This window comes from Alnus glutinosa, chromosome 10 (genome assembly GCF_958979055.1).
Source record: "Alnus glutinosa chromosome 10, dhAlnGlut1.1, whole genome shotgun sequence".
Taxonomy (NCBI): domain Eukaryota; kingdom Viridiplantae; phylum Streptophyta; class Magnoliopsida; order Fagales; family Betulaceae; genus Alnus; species Alnus glutinosa.
Window position 1 is genome coordinate 26,334,873 of NC_084895.1, and position 19,972 is coordinate 26,354,844.

The following is a 19,972-nucleotide window of genomic DNA, read 5'->3' on the forward strand; positions in this document are numbered from 1 at the left end:
AATTATTTTCATAAAAAAAAGTCCTGATCTCATTCCAACGCATTAATAATTAAGCCATGTTAGACCTTGGATAGCATTAAAAACAATATACATATTTTTGGACAAATGAGTTTCAAATTTTCAATCTAATTTACAAGGTGTTATAACTTATAAAATGGCTAATCAAAATTTATTTTTACTAACTTCGCTAACCACTTTTGAAGACTTTATTTTAACAACTTATCTAAACTCCTTATCTATTTTGTTAAAATAATAAATTTTAGAATATTTTATTTATTTTAATTAAAAACTCATCTTTATCCTAAAAAAAAATTAAATTAAATTAAATAAAACTATCATCTTTAACAGCATAATCACCATCCTATTTTCTATCATCACCAACACAATATCACCAAAAAACTATCACAATTCCCAATAAATCAAATAACAATCATGAATTACAGGATTTAAGATACAGAAGTCATTTTTTAGGATTGAAAGAGCTATGAGCTAAATATCTCTCCAAACTAAAAAACTCTACTAAAAAAAGTTGTATTTTGCTTGATGAAAAAAACTAAAAGTACATTGACTTCATATACAAGACATAAACCCCTCCATTTTTCCTTACAGTACATTATATTTTTTTACAGTCATTTTTTTCAAACATTTTTCTTTCTTTTTTTTTTTCATACAGTTATATTTTACAATAGTTGTTTCGTTAAAATAATCATTTTTCTAAAACAAAAATTTTTTTAACTGCCATTAAAATTCACTATTATTTTACACCCTGTTATAACAAGAATTTCAATCCTTGAACTATTTATAATGTAGTATCTAAGTTCGATTAAAATTAATATTATCAATGAAATTGGAAAAAATTGTAAATGTTAATAAGAGTTTTTTTTTTTCCATGTGAAGAAGTAATAAATAACTAATAATTAATTATAATCACAAGAAACCATGAAAAAAAAATAGAGAGGAGAAAAGCCCAAAAGAAATATTAAAGAAAAAAAAAAGATACATTTGTAAATAATGCAACTCCACATGTGGAATTACACTATTTACAAATCCAAAACAAATTTATTTTACATTTTTTGTAAATAATGAAATTTATTGGGAATGCTCTTATTAGTCACTTAAATTGCTAAAGATAGAATCTAATTATAGAAAAGAAAGCTGTGTAAACTCTATAAAGTTGTATTAAGTTATAAACAGTAACCAACAATTAACTTATTAATATCTCTGCTTTTGAAATGGCCTAATCATTTCATAAGGTTCAGAAAAAGTAAATGAAGATTTTCCTTTTATAATTTTCCAAGCAAGAAATATAACAAAGAAAGAAATTGTGGAGAAAATAAAAAGAAAAATGCATAATAATACATTAATTTAGCGAACCACGAATATTATTATTATTACAATTCAGAAATCCTCATCCAACTTGAACACGTGGGTGTCCGCATTGCCGTTGATGCTAGACATCACGGAGGCCTTCTGGTACTCTCCCACCCTCTTCTCGAAGAAATTAGTCTTCCCCTGCAACGAGATCAGCTCCATCCAATCAAACGGGTTCTGAGCATTGTACACCTTCCCGTACCCTAGCGCGCCCAAGAGCCTATCAGCCACAAATTCGATGTACTTGCTCATTAGGTCGCCGTTCATCCCCACCAGCGCGCACGGCAGCGCGTCGCACACGAACTCCCTCTCGATGTCCACCGCGTCGCGCACGATCGACTTCACGCGCTCCTCGCTCAGCTTCTTCCTTAGAAGCGAGTAGAGCAGGCACGCGAAGTCGCAGTGGAGGCCCTCGTCCCGCGAGATCAGCTCGTTGGAGAACGTCAGGCCGGGCATTAACCCGCGCTTTTTGAGCCAAAATATTGAGCAGAAACTCCCCGAGAAGAAGATCCCCTCGACGCAAGCGAAGGCAACAATCCGCTCCGCAAAGGACTCGGAGCCGTCGATCCAGCGGAGGGCCCACTGGGCCTTCTTGGCCACGCAAGGGATGGTCTCGATCGCGTGGAACAGGCGGTTCTTCTCGACCGAATCCTTGATATAGGTCTCGAGCAAGAGGCTGTACATCTCGGAGTGGATGTTCTCAATGGCGATCTGGAAGCCATAGAAGGCGCGCGCCTCGGCGACCTGGACCTCCTTCATGAAGCGTCCGCCGAGGTTCTCCAAAACGATGCCGTCAGATGCGGCGAAGAAGGCGAGCACGTGGGTGATGAAGTGGCGCTCGTCGGGGGATAGGGCTTCCCAGTGGCGTTGGTCCTGGGAGAGGTCGACCTCCTCGGCTGTCCAGAAGGAGGCCTCGGCCTTCTTGTACATTTCCCAGATCTCCGGGTACTGGATCGGGAACATGCAGAACCGGTCAGGGTTCGGAGCGAGCAGTGGCTCTTCGGGAATGGCCGGCATTTTCTTAGGCTTCTGTGAATTGGAAAGCGAGAAATTTAGGATTAGGGTTTTGAATATCTGGTTTTGGTTGCAGAGGATATGGAGGAAATGGGTTGATTTATATAGGGAGAGGTAGGGATTTGAAATCGAGGGAGAGCGGGGAATTTGAAATTTGTCGTGTGAGGGAGAGAAGCTTGCGCGAGACTGAACTGGTGGGAAGGGTATTTTGGGGATTTTGGAAGTTTTAGAATGAACCGGTGCGAGGGGGGTAGTTTGGGGGATTAAGGAGCGAAATTTGGATGGATCAATTTCAAATCTTTCTCTTTTACGAATGTAGACTTGGACGTGGTTATAATTACATTTGGAAAAAATGCATTTGTTCAATAAATCTGATTGAATTGGAAGGGTTTATTGGGAAGTTTCGGGGTAATTTAGCGAAGCTTGAGAGGGAAGCTTTGCATTGGTAGCGGGAATTTCTTTTGGCGCTATTTTTTTGAATTTCCACTCGATTAGTAGGAAACAGCCACACGTTTTCACCTTGGCTCTTTAATAACGTGTGCTGGGTCTAAAGTTTTGTCCTTATTGATTAGGATGGACCACCCCCACCCCCCAAAAAATAATAACAATGGCCTATGTAACTTGGTTTTGATGTCAAATAATCTTTTTAATTCAGTTTATTAGCCTATTAAATTGATGTATATTTTAAAAATATATGTTTATTATACGTATTTTAAAAATGTATGAAATAATTAAAAGTGTAAGTAAGAGTCACATGTTCTACCAATTTAAAAAATCTTCTCTAAACCATGAAAATTAAAAAAAAAAAAAATGTTCATGGTTAAAAGAAATGCTAGACACATTAATATTATTGTGCAACTAAAAAAATTAAAGTAATATCAATTTGCGATAAGAATTGCGATGAGGGCAATCATGTGAAACTTATTATGCAATAAAAAAAATGTTAGATTTATCCTTCTTTTATAATTTGATAAGGTTCGGCATCTAATTAAAAAGTGTTAAATTCTTTTTTTAGTGATTAAATGTTTGGGTAACACATCTTTTTTATATTATATTATTCTATTTTATTTTTCAAATATATGTTTTGGTTTTTTTTTTTTTTAAATTATACTCCAGTTTTATCCAATTTTTTTCAATTTTGTTACAGGTTCTCTAAATCATCTAAATATAATTTAAAAAAACAAATTTTTCCGATATTCGTAATTTTTAATATAATAAAATACAATACAAAACAAAAAAGTTACACCTCTAAACGAGCCCTAACATAATTTTAATCGCATATTAACACGTGCCAAATTCAAAGTGAAATATTTGTGTGTATGCAGTATGCCATGCACTCGCGTGTGTTCGAGCACATATTAATGTGACATAATGTCTAGTGGCACGTGCTCTGCGTGTGTGCAATATGAATAGAGTGAACTAAAATGTACCGGGATTGCAAATAGTATCCTCTCCATTTTTAAAGGAAAATGGAAATAAATTATTTTATAATTAGAATTTAATATTGTTGCAATGGCATAGATGGTGTCACGTAATGAATATGTCGGTATGTTATTTAAAAAATTTAAATGATATAACATCATTTATATAATTAAATGCAACAATATAAAATTTTAACCAATAAATAATTTATTTCAATTTCAATTATTTTATAGTCAGAATTTAATGTTGTTATATTTAATAATGTAAATAATGTCACTTAATAAATATGTTAACATGCTGCTACTGTGTTCACAGTTCGACTGACATGGTTTACCTCTGGTGGATGCAGACTTTGGAGCTTCACCTTGATGTCTTCTATCAACTGACCGTAGGAGCTCCAACATGGCAGGGAGTAGTTTAGAACTGATACTACAATCAGGAAATCCCCCTCCAGCACCACGTTGTGAAAACTTCCGTCCACACACAGTTTATACCTGCCAAGCTGCAATTGATTCGGCTATGGCAGGGTCGTCAACAAAGGGAAGGACTTTGGCCAAAGCTGCTACCACTTGGCCTTGCGCATTTTGCACTACCACCCCTATACCCATCTGTCTTGACATGACGTTATAACATTTGAGATAAAAATGTAGTTTATAATATTACTAATTGAGTATTGACTATAGTATCGTAATTTTTACTACAAATTTATTACAGACTTATGTGACAATTCACATAATATTTATCATATTGGTCACTAAAATGTGAACTGTCACGTGATAATTTATATGTTATTTATTTTTATAAAATATAAACAGTCACGAAAATTTTAAAAAAAAAATACTAATAATAAAAACTAAGCTATCCTAAACAAGCTCCAACACAGTTTTATATTAATAATGTGTTTTGGTGATCATGTGCATTTTGTTTAAACGGGATTTGATTCCTACACTACACAATTACAATAAGAATACAATACTCCCTCACATAAGGGTGGGTCCTACGTACTAGACCCCACCCTCATATGAGGAGGTGTTAGAGCATTACTAGCAGCTTCCCTACATGGATTCCCTTCCCTACATTTTAGGAAATTTTTTTAAAAAGTCATAAAAATCACACCACTGCAGCTTCCCTTCCCTTTTTCATTCCCCGGGGAAGTGACACTTCCCACTCTATTGTTTAATAATAAAAAAATGCTCTCTCTCTCTCTGCACGCCTTCTTTCTCTCTCTCTGCAACACTCTCTCTCTCTCTCTCTCTCTCTCTCTCTCTCTGTGCAACAGCTACCGCCGAGCCCAAGCCACCGGATCATCAGCGCGTGCCGCCACAGAGATCGGTGCTCTCACCTCCACAACCGGCCCATAATCTAACCGATGATCCTCCTCTCCAACATCCAGCGGCCGGACACACTCCTCACGGGTCTCAACCCTTCAAAATCAAACAACCCATCGACTCCAACCTCCTCCATGTCGGAACCCACCGCATCACCACCAATCAACCATCAACGACAAACAAAAACCCAATCCAGACACAACACCCTATCCCACCGGAAACCACCACCAAAATACACATAAAAAAAAATAAAAAATAAAAAATAAAAAATAAAAAATCCCTAATCAATCCAAACTCTCCTTCACCTGGCATCTCAAACGTGCCACCGCGCCTTCACCTTCCAGCGTCCACCAGTAGCCCACGACGAGAGAGGCGAGAGTGACGGGCGAGAGAGGAAGAAGACAAAGACAATGAAATAAAAGAGAAAAAAAAAAAGTTTATGGAATAAAGTAAAGTAAAATAAAAATATATATATTATTTTAATGATATAGGGAAAAGTAAAAGGAAGCTGTTGTGGAAAATTTTTTAATTGGAAAGTAAAAAGTGTTTTTGTTTCCTACATGTAGGAAAAATGACTGAAAATGAAAAAAAAAAAATTTGCTAAGAATGCTCTTATGTTTTTGTTGTATTAGAATTGTCGATCTAACAATTTTTTTTTTTTAGTTTACATATGAGGAGGACAAAGAGAAATTGCAGTCACGTCAATCTGTGGGGAGGGAATCATGATGGACCGTGGTCCAAGAAAGACACCTACCAAAGTAACAACAATAATTACGTGCAGAGAGATCGAGTAATTCAATTTTTTGATTTTAACAACACATAATGGACCGTGGTCCTATTCAATGCAGTTCAAGGTACTTCAGCTTGGGTTGGTTTGTTTTTTTTAAAAAAAAAAATAAAAAAAATAATAATAATTATTTTAATGTCAATGTTAAAAATTATGAGTTTTTGATATAAATTGTAATAGGTCCGCTTGATGAATTTTGAAGCATCAAACAATAAATTTAAGCGGGACAAATTTTTAAATTTACTTATTAATTAAATAATTTTAATATTATATTTTAGTTTATATTTATGTATTCAAAATTAATTTTCTCAATTTTTGAGCTACATAAAATTTTCTTTAACGTATCGTTTAATTTGTGCAAAAAAACATTTATTTTATTTTAAACATTATTTTAGGGATAAAAATTTCCTATAAACTGGGTTGTAAAAAATTTCTTACAATTTACGTATAAGATTGACATGTGTCCCTTGACATGTGTGAAGTACGTGTTATTTAAATAACATGTGCTTCTTACATTTTTTTCAATAGCATTAATAAAAAAAAACATATGATTCTCACATATTTAAAGAACACGTGTCGTTTTTATACGTGAGTTGTAAGAAATTTCTTACAAACCAGTTTGTAAGAAATTTCTGTCATTATTTTAGCGAACAAACTTAGACAACATGGTTTTAAGTTGATGCAAAATTATAAGTTGAGTTACTACTTAAAGGGTGCTATTATTGTATTTCAAAAAAGAAAAGAAAATAGTGCTATTATTGTAACTTTCTATTTTTCTCTCAAATTCTCAGTATATTGGGATTTAATTCATAATATTTTTTTAAATGTTTAATTAGGGCCTTAATTAAAGAGCATTAACCTCTTTACTATAATTTTTTTTAATAAAAAAAACATTAATTATACAATTGCTATTTTAGGCATTTTTCCATTGAGGGCCCTGAGCAATCTCCTAATTGAAATAGTCAACACATTAGTCATCAATTTTTGATGTTTCATAAAAGCTTTGGCCAATTATAATGAAGAGGATATACGCAGATCGATAAAGCAATCCACTGAAAATTTCTTATAGAATCACCGCTCCAGGAATATAAATATTTAATTAAAATTGACAGTGAATTAATGTCTTCGAACTCGAGACCTAGGATATGATATTACATTAAATTATCATTTTTTTTTCAAAACTCAAACATATATATATATATATATATATATATATATATATATATATATATATATATATATATATATATATATATATAATTCAATTAATATTATAAATATATTTTTTTTATCAGCTAAGTAGGGTGCGCTTTAAATTGTGATTTCATAGACAATAAATCGTTTGAAAACTGCATTTTTAAAAATTGCAGGTGAGAGAGTACATTTTTAAAAACGTAAAATTTTAAAGGCCAATTTACGATTTTAAATATCAAACTGCAATTTTGCCAAACGTTTAATTGCATTTGTAAAAATTACTTTTCAAATCACACATTTTAAAATCGTTATTTTAAATCATACTTTTTAAAAATCGCAAGTTCAAACGAACCCTTAATACGTTAAGTTAACATATGAAATGAACGTGAAAAATAGCATTATACTTATAACAGGGGATGTAGAGCATTAACTTCAACAAACAAATAAAATGGAGACAAATGAACAAACTCGATGAAGTAAAGCTGGATTCAGGCTTGAGCTGGCGGGCGAGAGTTAATGGGGAATGTGCACTTCTTTAAGGCAGTAATGGGACTGACACCAATGGTTGTGGTAGTTGCTCAAAGCTTTTCAACAGTTCTTCAACCTAATTATACAGACAACCATGCATTCATTGTACTCTCTCTCTCAACTTGCTCTTCTTCTTCCTCCAGCTGATCTCCTCCCCATGTTTTTGGCTCAAATGTGAAGTTCTTGGCACCTTCTGAAATGGGTTTGCTGAAGTTTCTTCAACTGTGTGTTTGCAGTGCCATTATGGCGGTGGGAGTACTGTTAAACTCAGCTGAACCAACGGTTCTCATTCGTTTTAGCCGTGCACCTCCACCTCAGTCAAGATTCTCCACCGCCATTTTTGGGTACTCAGTCGAGAGGTTGGATGGTTCCAATGCATGCAAAAAGAATGGCTGTTCCATTCACTGTGAGGTATCATTCCCTTTTCTCTATGCTTAGGTTGAATGCATGGTAATTGTTCAGCATACACGTACGTGTGAGTGTAAAAAGAATGAATCCCGTATTATATTAGAAAGATGTCACAAGCGGTTAGTATAACATAGTTTGGTTTAAATTTATAGGCTTAAGCATTTGAATTGAGCGGTGTCCCAACATATTATATTACAGTTTCACTGAAATACTTCCTGACAGGGACGGAGGGAGGGGAGGGCTGGCAGGGGCCATGACCCTCCCTCAATTCCCTAAAAAAAAGTAAATGTTTTGAATTCAAACCTTGACTTGTTGATGTAAAAGTCAAAGTTTGAGTTAATATATTCTATGTATTGGGTCTTACTTGTTGAGGGAAAGTTTAATAATCCACATGTGAAAATAAGTGTTACAAAATTAATTAAATAATCAAATTCACTATTTCCTAAGGCATTGATCACTATTTTCATTTTTATTGTGCTTAGATATTAGTTTTATCCCCATCTTTTTTCCCCTCAAAATCCACTTAAAAGGTTTTTCAGTAAATAAATGCCCGGCCTTAAAAGAAATGGTGTAATGGTATTATTTGATTATCAGTTATCATATGCTTAAGTTATAAAGGTCCCCATTAAGTTAATAAATCAATTTACTCATGGGGACAACTTGATATTTGGACAGCTAGATGGACGATCTCTGAGACCTTGTCCGGCTGAAAGTATAGTATTGAAAAACTTGACTGTAAACCGTGAACACAAATTTCTTCTCAATGTCACAACCGGGGATGGAGAGACAAACTCATCAGCTTATTCATGGTTCATTGGTAAGCACTTCTTTTCCATTTGTCAGATTTTTCTCCTTTTTTTCCCTGCAGAAAAGTTCAAATGCTTGTTCAGATGGTTATGCATAAAACACCCTTTTCAACCATAATAAGCCAGTCATTGGGTCATGTGCCTAGCAGTCAAACAAGGCCTAATCTTGCAGATGTTGAAAATGTTGGTTTGGAATAATGATTATGTTGGTGTTCGTTTAGATAAGTTTTATGAAGACAGTATTTTGGATGAGTTGCTACTGCAGAGCTCATGAATACAATCTGAAAAATGCATAAACAAATGCAAACTAAAATTATTTCAGTAGGCTCTACAAAGGAAGCATTACAAAAAAAAACGTGTTTACAGACTCAATGGACCATTCTAGAGACATTACTGAGAGTGAAACAATCACTTAAGTTGTATCTAGGCATAAAACAAGTTCAATGGATATGAAAAGGTACATGAAAGTGCATTAATTTCTAACAGAAAAATCTTGTCCAATGGAACCTTACTCTGTTGTTGCACAATTATCTAATAGATACAATACCACCAACTGCAACAATTCATAGCGAGCAGATTTATACCAATGCAGAAAAAGTAGCCATTGATGTTACATTCAGTGAAGCTTGCAGTGGACAGAGTGGCTTCAAGTGTGTGGACTCATCTAACTGTGATGTAAGTGGAAATCTTGCTCAGAAACTTATGTGCATGGTAGATATTTAAGGGGAAAAAAAGAGATCATATGATTATTATGGGTGATAGAAGTTTGGTAAAAATATGCCTTAGTATTAAGACTTTTTGCAGGTCATAATAAAAGGACCTGCCCATGTACGTGCATCATCACTACGGGTTATGGAACCTGGAATCAAATATAGCCTCGATATAATTCTCTCCTTAAGAAGTATGTATGGGCGTGCAGTAATCACAGTGGCAGAAAATATTTGTACAGATCAGGCAGGAAACCATTTCACACGAACAAATGGTTCCACTATAATCATTCACTTTGGTGAGACATCAGACACTCTTTTCCTTCAACAATGTTACCTTGTCAAGTGCCACTTTTGACTCTTCAACTATTTCAATCTAATGGCTGCCTTAGATAGAAGACCAGTACAGCTAGATTTATGGACATCTGTACCATCCTATGAGTTGGTGATTAATGGGGTTCCAAGAACTGTGCTTGCGACTAACAAACTGGAGGACATCAAATTGTTCCTTGATTTCAGCATTCCCATAATAAATTCAACAAAGCAGATCCTAAAAACATTACACGTGAACTCGGGTAACTTAATACCTATTCATGGTAAACTTCGTGCGAACCGTCGATTCGTTTTTGAAGTAAGCAGCAAATTTCTAGTCCGTTACCATTGATATCTAATTAAGAATAATCAATTGCAATGTGTCAAATGTGTTACTTAATTTTCATTTTGTAGCTCAAGAACATATCAATAACTGAAATCATCACAATTGAAGTACGAGCTGGTTCAATACTTGGCAGAACAGGCACCCCAGTCTTTCCTGTTGCCCCAATTATGTTCCTTTATGGTATGTTATTTTACATTTTTAGTCTCCAAAATAGTTCTGGAATACCTTCATGGGAATTAGTATTTGGCTAATTGCTACATTTTTCTCTTAGATTCTGTGAACCCTGGTGTCATGTTAAGTACAAGCTCACCAAGCATCACGAAGGAGTCCAACATCAATGTGATGGTTGAGTTTACAAAGCCAGTTTTTGGCTTTGAGGCCTCCATGGTAAAAGTGGCTGGGGGGACACTAACAAGGCAGGTGCAGATGGTGACTCAGAACTACTGATAGATATATCACTATAGTAGTTGTAACATTCATGTTGTATTAGCCTATTGCATAAACGAAGGATGACCATAATTTTGATTAAAGAGCTTCAGTAATGTCAGAATTCTTTACTTTGTTTAATGTAGGTTTAAGGAACTTTCAAGAGCTCTGTACTCATTGACTGTCCTGGCAGAAGCTCAGAATGTGGTTTCAGTTACCATTCCTGCAGGGAAAGCAAGTGATATTTCAGGAAATCTAAATTTGGCATCTAACCATCTTGAAGTGAAACATTGTATGAAAATACATGTCTCTTCTACCTTTTTCTTCCAGTCTTTAATAGTTCTTCATTATTAATGAGTTAGTTTGCCCTTGTCTATCCAGTCTAAAAATTGCACAATGAGATGAGCTTTTAGGCAGGATTTTCTCTTTCTACTTTATGACAGGCTAATTCTTTGAAAAAAATTTATAAAGACAAGCCCTGTTAATAGAAAAATGAAACTTTATGGAACATAAAAGCATTAGGATTTGAGAGATTGAGCAAATACTTGTCTGCATGGCTTCTTCACCTCTCACAATTCTCAAGTTTGCACAGACTCAACTCCTGCAATATCCATCGCACTATACTCATTTATGACTGCCGGAACAGTAACAACAGCACTAGCAGCTGCCATTCTTTCAATTTCCTCTGCACATCTTGAAGCAGTAGGCATTGTTGCTTCTGGGAGTACCAAAGTTATTGCTTTGGACCCATCACTGAATTTACATGTAAGTATCAAAGAGTTTAGCGGTGCCAAAAATCCATTCAAACAACTTTTTCTATATCTAAATTTATGCTTAGTCATCACATGTGAAGCCATCTTTAACCATTGAGGTTCAGTTTACATATTTTACAAGTTTTTACTACAGGGAATGGTTGGACACCTACAGGTGTTTGTCCTTTCGGACTGGTTCACAGTTAACCAACCAAATGAATATTCTGAGACAACAGAGGGTCTTAGGTGGCTCATACCTCGTCAAAAGCTTCCGTGGATAAAGGATGGCGCTTCAATCTCCAACCATGTATATTTAGCTGAAGAGAAGCTTGCTTGGAAATTGAGTCATCGCTGGGCTACAGGCTGGTCTTCTCATGAAATGACTAACCAGCCAATTGACTTAAATTTTATGAATTCATCTTATATGCACAACATAAGCATTAAAAGTACTCCTTATGGGCTTCCTCTAAATTCCAGTGAATATTTCATTTATTTCTTGGTAAGTACATATTTTATACAGTTGTTGTATAAATTCCAACGAGAACATTTCTACATTTGAATCATTTTTCTTGTAGAGAAGAGAGCCAATGTCTGCTAGCAATGTTGTCAAGAGAATGGAGAATTCTAAAGGGTAGTTCTTTTTATTGCTTTTATACTTTGAATTTGAACACTGGCTTTAGAATACTGCAACTTGCACTAGATTCTAGGCCTGTAATATCTGTAACAGACAAAGGAGTTAATGTCTTTGTCAGCATAACTTGCTTAATTTTTTATGGTGATCATAATATTGCTGAGGTTGTTTCCTGTCAGGTGGCAAGATATGGAAATGAACTTATTTTGGCTTGGTGTGGGAGGAGGTAGTCTAGTTATAATCCATTTTCTGATACTAATTTTCCTAAGATGGAGGACAGGAACACCAGCAGCTCATGGGATACTTTCAGTACCCAGGTTTGAGCTCTTTCTTCTAATTTTGATGCTACCTTGTATCTCTCAGTCTTCAGCATTTGTCATAAAAGGTAACAAATAGAAGTTCATTCTTCTTATTTTCAATTTCACTGTCTGTTAGGCATGTCATCAACATCAACTGAAGACTACTCTTATTTGCAGGTGGTACAATGGGGGGAATCATCCTTGGAGCCCTGTTGCTAGCTATCCCTGCAGTCTTTATTTTATCAGTGAGCCTTTTCCTCATAATTGCAGTCCCCAGTGGCAGTTTTTCTCAATACAAAGAAGTGAAGTATGCAGCTATACAAAAACCATGGTGTACAAAGTTTTGGTTCTTCTTTACAGGTAAGCCTACAATTGGAAAGTGGTTTTATAGGGAAGGGTGGCGGTGTTCATCTTTCCTCTGGCGCTTTGGAATTCTATTTGAGAGTTGGAAAGGTCCTCCATTGTTTGTCTTTGTCAATCAGCCTGACCCAAACACCATATCTAAGTGGCCTGAAAGTGGCAAAAGTGGGATTGGAAGTAATGAAGAAACTAAAATGCCCATGTCTGAGTGGCTCTTGGGTTGTGCTAGATCCTCCTATTTTATCCTTGATCTTTTAAGAAGGGCTAGTTTAGGGTTCATATCTGGAGTTTATTCATTGCCGAAATCAAGCCAAAGCCTTTTCGCGCTGACGATCACACTGGTACAGTTTATGTACCTGTTTACTCTAAAACCATACATCAGAAGGGGAGTCCATGTGGTGGAGAGTTTCTCTCTCTTATGTGAGGCAGGCATCTTTGGTCTATCTTTCAGTGTCAGTAGCTCTAAACTGGTTGAAGAAAAAAATTTGGGATTTGTAATGTTGGGCCTCCTTTTCTTTACCTTTGTTGTTCAAATTGTAAATGAGTGGCATGCTCTGCTCAAATCAATACTAAGACTCTCTCAACCTCAGAAGAATTCTTTCAAGCTTGGACTGAAGTTTGCTGCAAAAGGTCTTGTCTTGCCTTTCCTTCCAAGGCAGCATTGGTCAAAAGTAATACCAGCAGGCTTCCAAACAATAGCTGACCTAGCTCCAATGCTTCCCACAAGTTCAGAGACAGAATTTGAAAGAAGAGATACAAGAAGAGCACCATCAGCACACCCAGTTAGTTCCATGACTGCAACAGTAGTCCCTGTGCTCAGTCCTGGTCCCACAACTTCAGACATTGCACTCGGTGGGCAAAGATCAGGGGAAGGAAAACGGCTGAAGGGACTTAATTTTGAGACCAAGAGTGAGATGAAGAAATTAAGGGAGTTGGCAATGGCTAGTTTCTCAAGGGATTCAAGGGGTGAGGAGGCTAGTACCAGCTATGCTTTTTGCCCACAACACTTCTCCGGTTAAGCCTCTTTGGAAACCCCATAAGTGCTCTACTTTTTAAAATCAAGCACTAACTTCTAACTCATAATTGTAAAAAGGGGCATTTTCCTTCAGTTTGTTTACACATTATTGATTATTTGGAATCATTTCCCAGCTTCTATAGCTAGCTCAGTTGATTTCAATGCAATCATTTTCAGTAAGCCAACCAAGGCTCATTGTTATCAATGTAAGTGTGCCTACGAACAACCAATCTTTTAATCTGCTATAAAATATGTACTAACTTCAAATCTTAATCATAAAATAAATACTATTCATCTAGCGTGAAATGGGGAGGATCCTATTTTTTTGGTTGAAAAATAATTTGTAAAACATTATTTATAGCCGTTACCAATATCTTTCCACATCAACGGCACAGGGTTTTCAACGTTTATGCTCACAAGTCACACCTCATGCCAGGGCTCCTCTTCCTATAAGCAAACAAACAATCTTTTGCTTGGATTCACGTTTAGCAGGAAGCCAGGAAGGAAGAGATACTTACATAAATAGTTGGTTTACATGCAACCCATTTACACCAAAACAGTAACGCACGAACCCTTTTCAAGGCCCAGATGCAAAGTGTCACCTTCACGAATCACAACTCTCTCCAAACCCCTATATAATATAAACCGCATTCACAATTCACATCCAAAGCCAGAAAAAGAAAGTGAAAGAAACAGAGAGATGACAGTTTTGAAGAGTAATATCTTGCTTTTGGCCATCTTTGCCGTCGCTGGGATTCTATTTTCCGGTGACAAAAACATGGCTGTTGGGCAAGCTTGCCAAGGTGACATGCAGGGATTGATAACTCAATGCGCTCTGTTCGTGCAGAAGAATGTGCCAAAGATGAACCCATCTCCAGGTTGCTGTGGCGTTATCAAGTCGGTGGACATTCCGTGCGTATGTCAGCATATCACCAAGGATATTGAGCAGATGATTGACATGGAGAAAGTGGTCTTTGTGGCGCAGTACTGTGGCAGGCCACTAGCCCAGGGGACCAAGTGTGGAAGTAAGAAACTGTTTAATCATCTCTTTGGGACTTTGGTCATAATTAAACGAGTAATCAATTATTAGGGGTGTAAAGACGATCGGTAATAATTGGGTATCATCCGATATAGTATCCAGTTAAAAATAATTGGTAAGGCGGTCTTACTTGAGCTGTTATTGATTTTATAAAATATTGAAACCGGTTATAACTGGTAACTGGGTATATATACATAACTAAAATAATAAAATTTAGGGTTTTACACTTTTACTTCCATTCTAACTTAGGCAAAAAATTGTTGAAATGTTTTTATAAATGGGTAAAAAAGTTTAAATTAAGTTCAAAAAGTATGTCCAATACTCAATTAGGCCCAAAAACCTAATTTTTAAAATTTTTTGTTACTGATCCTGATAATCGGGTTCCAACCAGTAACCGCCGGTTATTAAATGACCGGTTAATCGGCTACCCAGTTACTAGAGCCAGTTGGTTATCGGTTTTAGCCAATAATCAGTAACCGTAATCGAGTTTTCACCCCTATCAATTACAAGTCTATGGGTGATTTTAAAAACTACATCATTATTAGATGGACATGTGTATAACGTCTATAATTACTCTGTTGAATATTTAACTGAAATTTGGGGGGAGTGGGTGAATAGTGGAGTTAGGTTCTAATTCATTACCCTTAATTCTGATATCATGTTAAATATTTGATTTTGATATCATATTAAAATATTTATTTATATCATAAGTTTAAGTTAATAATAAAATATAAATTTAATTATTTAACCAATACATTTTTAACGATGATTCATTAGAGGATAGTTTGCTTGGCCACGTAGTCCCATCAGAGCCTTCTATCAATTGACCATAATTCAAAAGGCCAATTACAGGAGACATAGGTCTAGATGAGTTAGATCTATAGGCTACAAGTATTGAATTTGTATTTCTCAAAAAAAAAACTTAAATCCTAGCATTTTTTTTTTTTTTTAAAAAAAAAGTGATATTTTGAAAATTTTGACAAAATTTAACACCAAATCTTAACGGAATACTTGTAATTGAGACGTTTGAAAAATTAGATATACTAATTTGAGGCATTTGAAAGTTCAGTACCCTTAAATCAAAGTAGTAAATACTACAATACTCTTATGTGAAATTATTATCTTTTATTAACGATAAGTTATACATATACCTAGTGATCACTGATTAGTGCCATTCACGATCACACACTTTAATATTTCGAGGGAAAGAATTGTCATTTGAATTGGACTTAATCAAATAATTTAAATTGTTTATCGAATCAATATTTAGTTCTAAATATTTTTGGCTTTTCTTACAGGCTACACAGTCCCCCCGTGAAGTTGCATGAAGATCGAACTGCCTGCAAATCTATGGCTTCTGCATCATTACCGAAGAAAAATGTGAATAAATTCGGGTAGCCTATGTTTCAACGTTGTATCAGCAAAAAACACCTATGGTTACTAATGAAAAATTATTTAAAGTAATAATCTATATATGTTCTTCTATGGAATTTTGATTTTGGCAATGGAATGAACAAATTATATAGATCAAATCAAATTAAGGAGTTGGCAATATATATATCTAACCCCAATTGGACTAAATAAAGAATCCAATTTGCCTCTAAATTAATGATCTTTTTTAGAGGAAAAACAAAAAGGGGCATTTTCCTTCGGTTTGTTTACACATTATTGATTATTTGGAATCATTCCCCAGCTTTTATAGCTAGCTCAGTTGATTTCAATGCAATCTTTTTCACTGAGCCAACCAAGGCTCATTGTTGTCAATGTAAGTGTGCCGACGAACAACCAATCTTTTAATCTGCTATAAAATATGTACTAACTTCAAATCTTAATCATAAAATAAATACTATTCATCTAACGTGAAATGGGGAGGATCCTATTTTTTTGGTTGAAAAATAATTTGTAAAACATTATTTATAGCCGTTACCAATATCTTTCCACATCAACGGCACAGGGTTTTCAACGTTTATGCTCACAACTCACACCTCATGCCAGGGCTCCTCTTCCTATAAGCAAACAAACAATCTTTTGCTTGGATTCACGTTTAGCAGGAAGGAAGAGGTTCACATGCAACCCATTTACACCAAAACAGTAACGCACGAACCCTTTTCAAGGCCCAGATGCAAAGTGTCACCTTCACGAATCACAACTCTCTCCAAACCCCTATATAATATAAACCGCATTCACAATTCACATCCAAAGCCAGAAAAAGAAAGTGAAAGAAACAGAGAGATGACAGTTTTGAAGAGTAATATCTTGCTTTTGGCCATCTTTGCCGTCGCTGGGATTCTATTTTCCGGTGACAAAAACATGGCTGTTGGGCAACCTTGCCAAGGTCACATAGAGGGATTGATAACTCAATGCGCTCTGTTCGTGCAGAAGAATGTGCCAAAGACGATCCCGTCTCCAGGTTGCTGCGGCGTTATCAAGTCGGTGGACATTCCGTGCGTGTGTCAGCATATCACCAAGGATATTGAGCGGATGATTGACATGGAGAAAGCGGTCTTTGTGGTGCGGTACTGTGGCAGGCAACTGGCCCAGGGGACCAAGTGTGGAAGTAAGAAACTGTTTAATCATCTCTTTTGGACTTTGGTCATAATTAAACGATTAATCAATTATTAAGGGTGTAAAGTTGGCTGAGTAACTAGTAATCGGGTACCAACCAGTTTGATACCGGATTGAAAATAACTGGTAATCGACCCTATTGGAGCGATTATTGGTTTTATAAAATATTGAAACCAGTTATAACCGATAACCGGGTATATATATAAATGTATTTATTTAAAAAATTAAAATAATAAAATTTAGGGTTTTACACTTTTACTTCCATTTCAACTTAGGCCAACATATTGGGCAAAAAAATGTTGAAATGTTTTTTTAATAGGCTAAAAAAGTTTTAATTAAGTCAAAAAAAAGTAGGTCCAATACTCAAATTAGGCCCAAAAACCCAATTTTTTTTAAAATTATTTGTTACCGGTCCAAATAACCAGGTACCAACCAATAACCGGTTAATCGGCTGCCCAGTTACAGGAGCCGGTTGACGATTTTGGCCAGCTGGCTACCCCGTTTACGAGTATCAATTTTAGCCAATAATTGATAACCTTAATCGGGTTTTCACCCTTATGATATTCACAAGTCTAAGGGTGATTTTAAAATACCTTGTGTTTATTTTTTTAAAAAAAATATTATAAAATTTTTCAAAGCGGCCAACACCTAAATCTTAGCATTTTTTTTTTTTCTAAAATAATGAGAAGTATTTTAAAAATATTGACAATATTTAACTACAAATTCTAACGGAGTACCTGTAATTAAGACGTTTAAAAAATTAGATACTCTAATTTGAGATGTTTGAAAGTTTAGTATCCCTAAATCAAAACGGTCGATACTTCGATACCCTTATACCAAGTAATCCTCTTTTATTATCGATAAGTTATACATATAACTACCTAGTGATCACTGATGGGTGCCATTCACGATCACACATTCACACACTTTAATATTTCGAGGGAAAGAATTGTCATTTGAATTGGACTTAATCAAATAATTTAAATTGTTTATCGAATCAAAATTTAGTTCTAAATATTTTGGGCTTTTCTTGCAGGCTACACAGTTCCCCCGTGAAGTTGCATGAAGATCGAACTGCCTGCAAATCTATGGCTTATGCATCATTACCGAAGAAAAATGTGAATAAATTCGGGTAGCCTATGTTTCAACGTTGTATCAGCTAATGAAAAATTATTTAAAGTAATAATCTATATATGTTCTTCTATGGAATCTTGATTTTGACAATGGAATGAACAAATTATAAAGATCAAGTCAGAGGAGTTGCCAATATATCTAACCCCAATTGGACTAAATAAAGAATCCAATTTTCCTCAAAATTAATGATCATTTTTAGAGGAAAAACAAAAAGATTTTTAGATATGAATACAAAAATATATTTTTTTTTCTTGAGAAAATAGATCAATAATGAAAAAATAAAATAAAAATTGAGAGGAGGGATGAGATGATAGGGGCCAAATACAATGTGGGATGCATACCTTTGAGTAATTCGTATCTTAAAAATGGAAAAGAATTATGATTATATATCTATAATAACGATTCATATTTCTCATTTTATTTGATAGATTAGTTCTAGATGGCTTGTAATTACAATTTGGAAATTGCTTTCGTGGAACACATTGCCCTAATTAATTGAATAACGAAGAAGGTGGTGGGATAGGAGCTCGGTGGTGGTGGCCGGGGAGGTTATGGGTGGAAAGATGAGCTAATGAAATACAAAAGTTTTTAGCTAATTTTTGATAGTTTTTGGGCCGTTCATTAAAAATGAACTGTCCAAATTAAAGCTATTACATCTAGTGCAATATCCGAAATATTGCCAAATCTCAATCCATGATTAGATAAATGAACGACTTAAATTAGAATTATTGCATCTTATGCAATATCTAACAATACCCTAAATATTGCACCGAATCTTTTTGGTAAGGCTAACTATATTTGAAACAATTCGTATACCTGACGAAAACCTAACACGAAATCATAAAGTTATAATTAAATTTTTTGACTCATTTAGTTAAATAAATCAAATTAAAATAAACCTATATAATTTGATATGCCTTGATTCGATTAAATTAAACACGTAAGTAATTGTATAGAATATAAGAATATGTTTGTTGTGCTACCTTACCAAACATTGGTACATGCTTTTGTATTTATAGAGAGAACTGTTTACAAATAATTAAAGGGATATGTTCACCTTAATCTATGTCTACTTTGCTTCTGTAACATTTTTATGTGGCCCCTTAAGAAGACAGTCAATTGTCTGACCCATTTTATACTTTTTTGTATGTATTTTTGTAATGTTTTATTTTGCATTGAACTTGTTGTTGGGTGAAAATGATCATTCCCTTGTAATTATTTTCTTTATTCAATTAGAAAGAAAAAAGAAGAAGATTACAATTTGTATATGCTACAAACATTGAGAGATAAACTATACAAAGAGATGGAATTGTATTGGTGTTATCTATTCTTTGGATGTAATTGATTAGGTTTCTTATCATGATCTATGATCTATGTCATGGATGGACAGCTGTGGTTAACTTGGGTTTATCATGTCTGAGTCTGTTGTGGAAATTGCCAAGGCTAAAGAGCATTATTAATAGATATTTTATAAGTGGTTCTCTTCTTTAAATATAGAAAAAATGTCAAAAAAATTTACCTGCAATAA

The 19,972-nt window shown here is 34.9% G+C and overlaps 5 protein-coding genes across 5 annotated transcripts; 4 read left to right on the plus strand and 1 right to left on the minus strand.

Annotated features, from left to right (window-relative positions):
* Positions 1–1,322: 1,322 nt before the first annotated feature.
* On the minus strand, positions 1,323–2,583 carry LOC133879746 (ribonucleoside-diphosphate reductase small chain-like). Its single transcript, XM_062318503.1, has one exon. The coding sequence runs from the start codon at positions 2,386–2,388 to the stop codon at positions 1,399–1,401; it is 990 nt and encodes a 329-aa protein (XP_062174487.1). The 5' UTR covers positions 2,389–2,583; the 3' UTR covers positions 1,323–1,398.
* Positions 2,584–7,732: 5,149 nt separating this feature from the next.
* Positions 7,733–11,097, plus strand: LOC133879273 (uncharacterized). The gene is made up of 9 exons (XM_062317800.1): positions 7,733–8,055; positions 8,728–8,869; positions 9,397–9,533; positions 9,663–9,864; positions 9,958–10,196; positions 10,292–10,403; positions 10,495–10,639; positions 10,796–10,941; positions 11,093–11,097. The coding sequence occupies exons 1-9, from the start codon at positions 7,843–7,845 to the stop codon at positions 11,095–11,097; spliced, it is 1,341 nt and encodes a 446-aa protein (XP_062173784.1). The 5' UTR covers positions 7,733–7,842.
* On the plus strand, positions 10,698–13,844 carry LOC133880746 (uncharacterized). The gene is made up of 6 exons (XM_062319738.1): positions 10,698–10,941; positions 11,242–11,414; positions 11,556–11,900; positions 11,977–12,032; positions 12,212–12,417; positions 12,509–13,844. The coding sequence occupies exons 2-6, from the start codon at positions 11,280–11,282 to the stop codon at positions 13,708–13,710; spliced, it is 1,944 nt and encodes a 647-aa protein (XP_062175722.1). The 5' UTR covers positions 10,698–10,941; positions 11,242–11,279; the 3' UTR covers positions 13,711–13,844.
* A 562-nt stretch (positions 13,845–14,406) lies between these two features.
* LOC133879274 (uncharacterized) lies at positions 14,407–16,063 on the plus strand. Its single transcript, XM_062317801.1, has 2 exons — positions 14,407–14,731; positions 16,044–16,063. The coding sequence occupies exons 1-2, from the start codon at positions 14,407–14,409 to the stop codon at positions 16,061–16,063; spliced, it is 345 nt and encodes a 114-aa protein (XP_062173785.1).
* A 914-nt stretch (positions 16,064–16,977) lies between these two features.
* LOC133879275 (uncharacterized) lies at positions 16,978–18,366 on the plus strand. The gene is made up of 2 exons (XM_062317802.1): positions 16,978–17,302; positions 18,347–18,366. Exons 1-2 carry the CDS (start codon positions 16,978–16,980, stop codon positions 18,364–18,366), a joined length of 345 nt encoding a protein of 114 aa, XP_062173786.1.
* Positions 18,367–19,972: the final 1,606 nt, after the last annotated feature.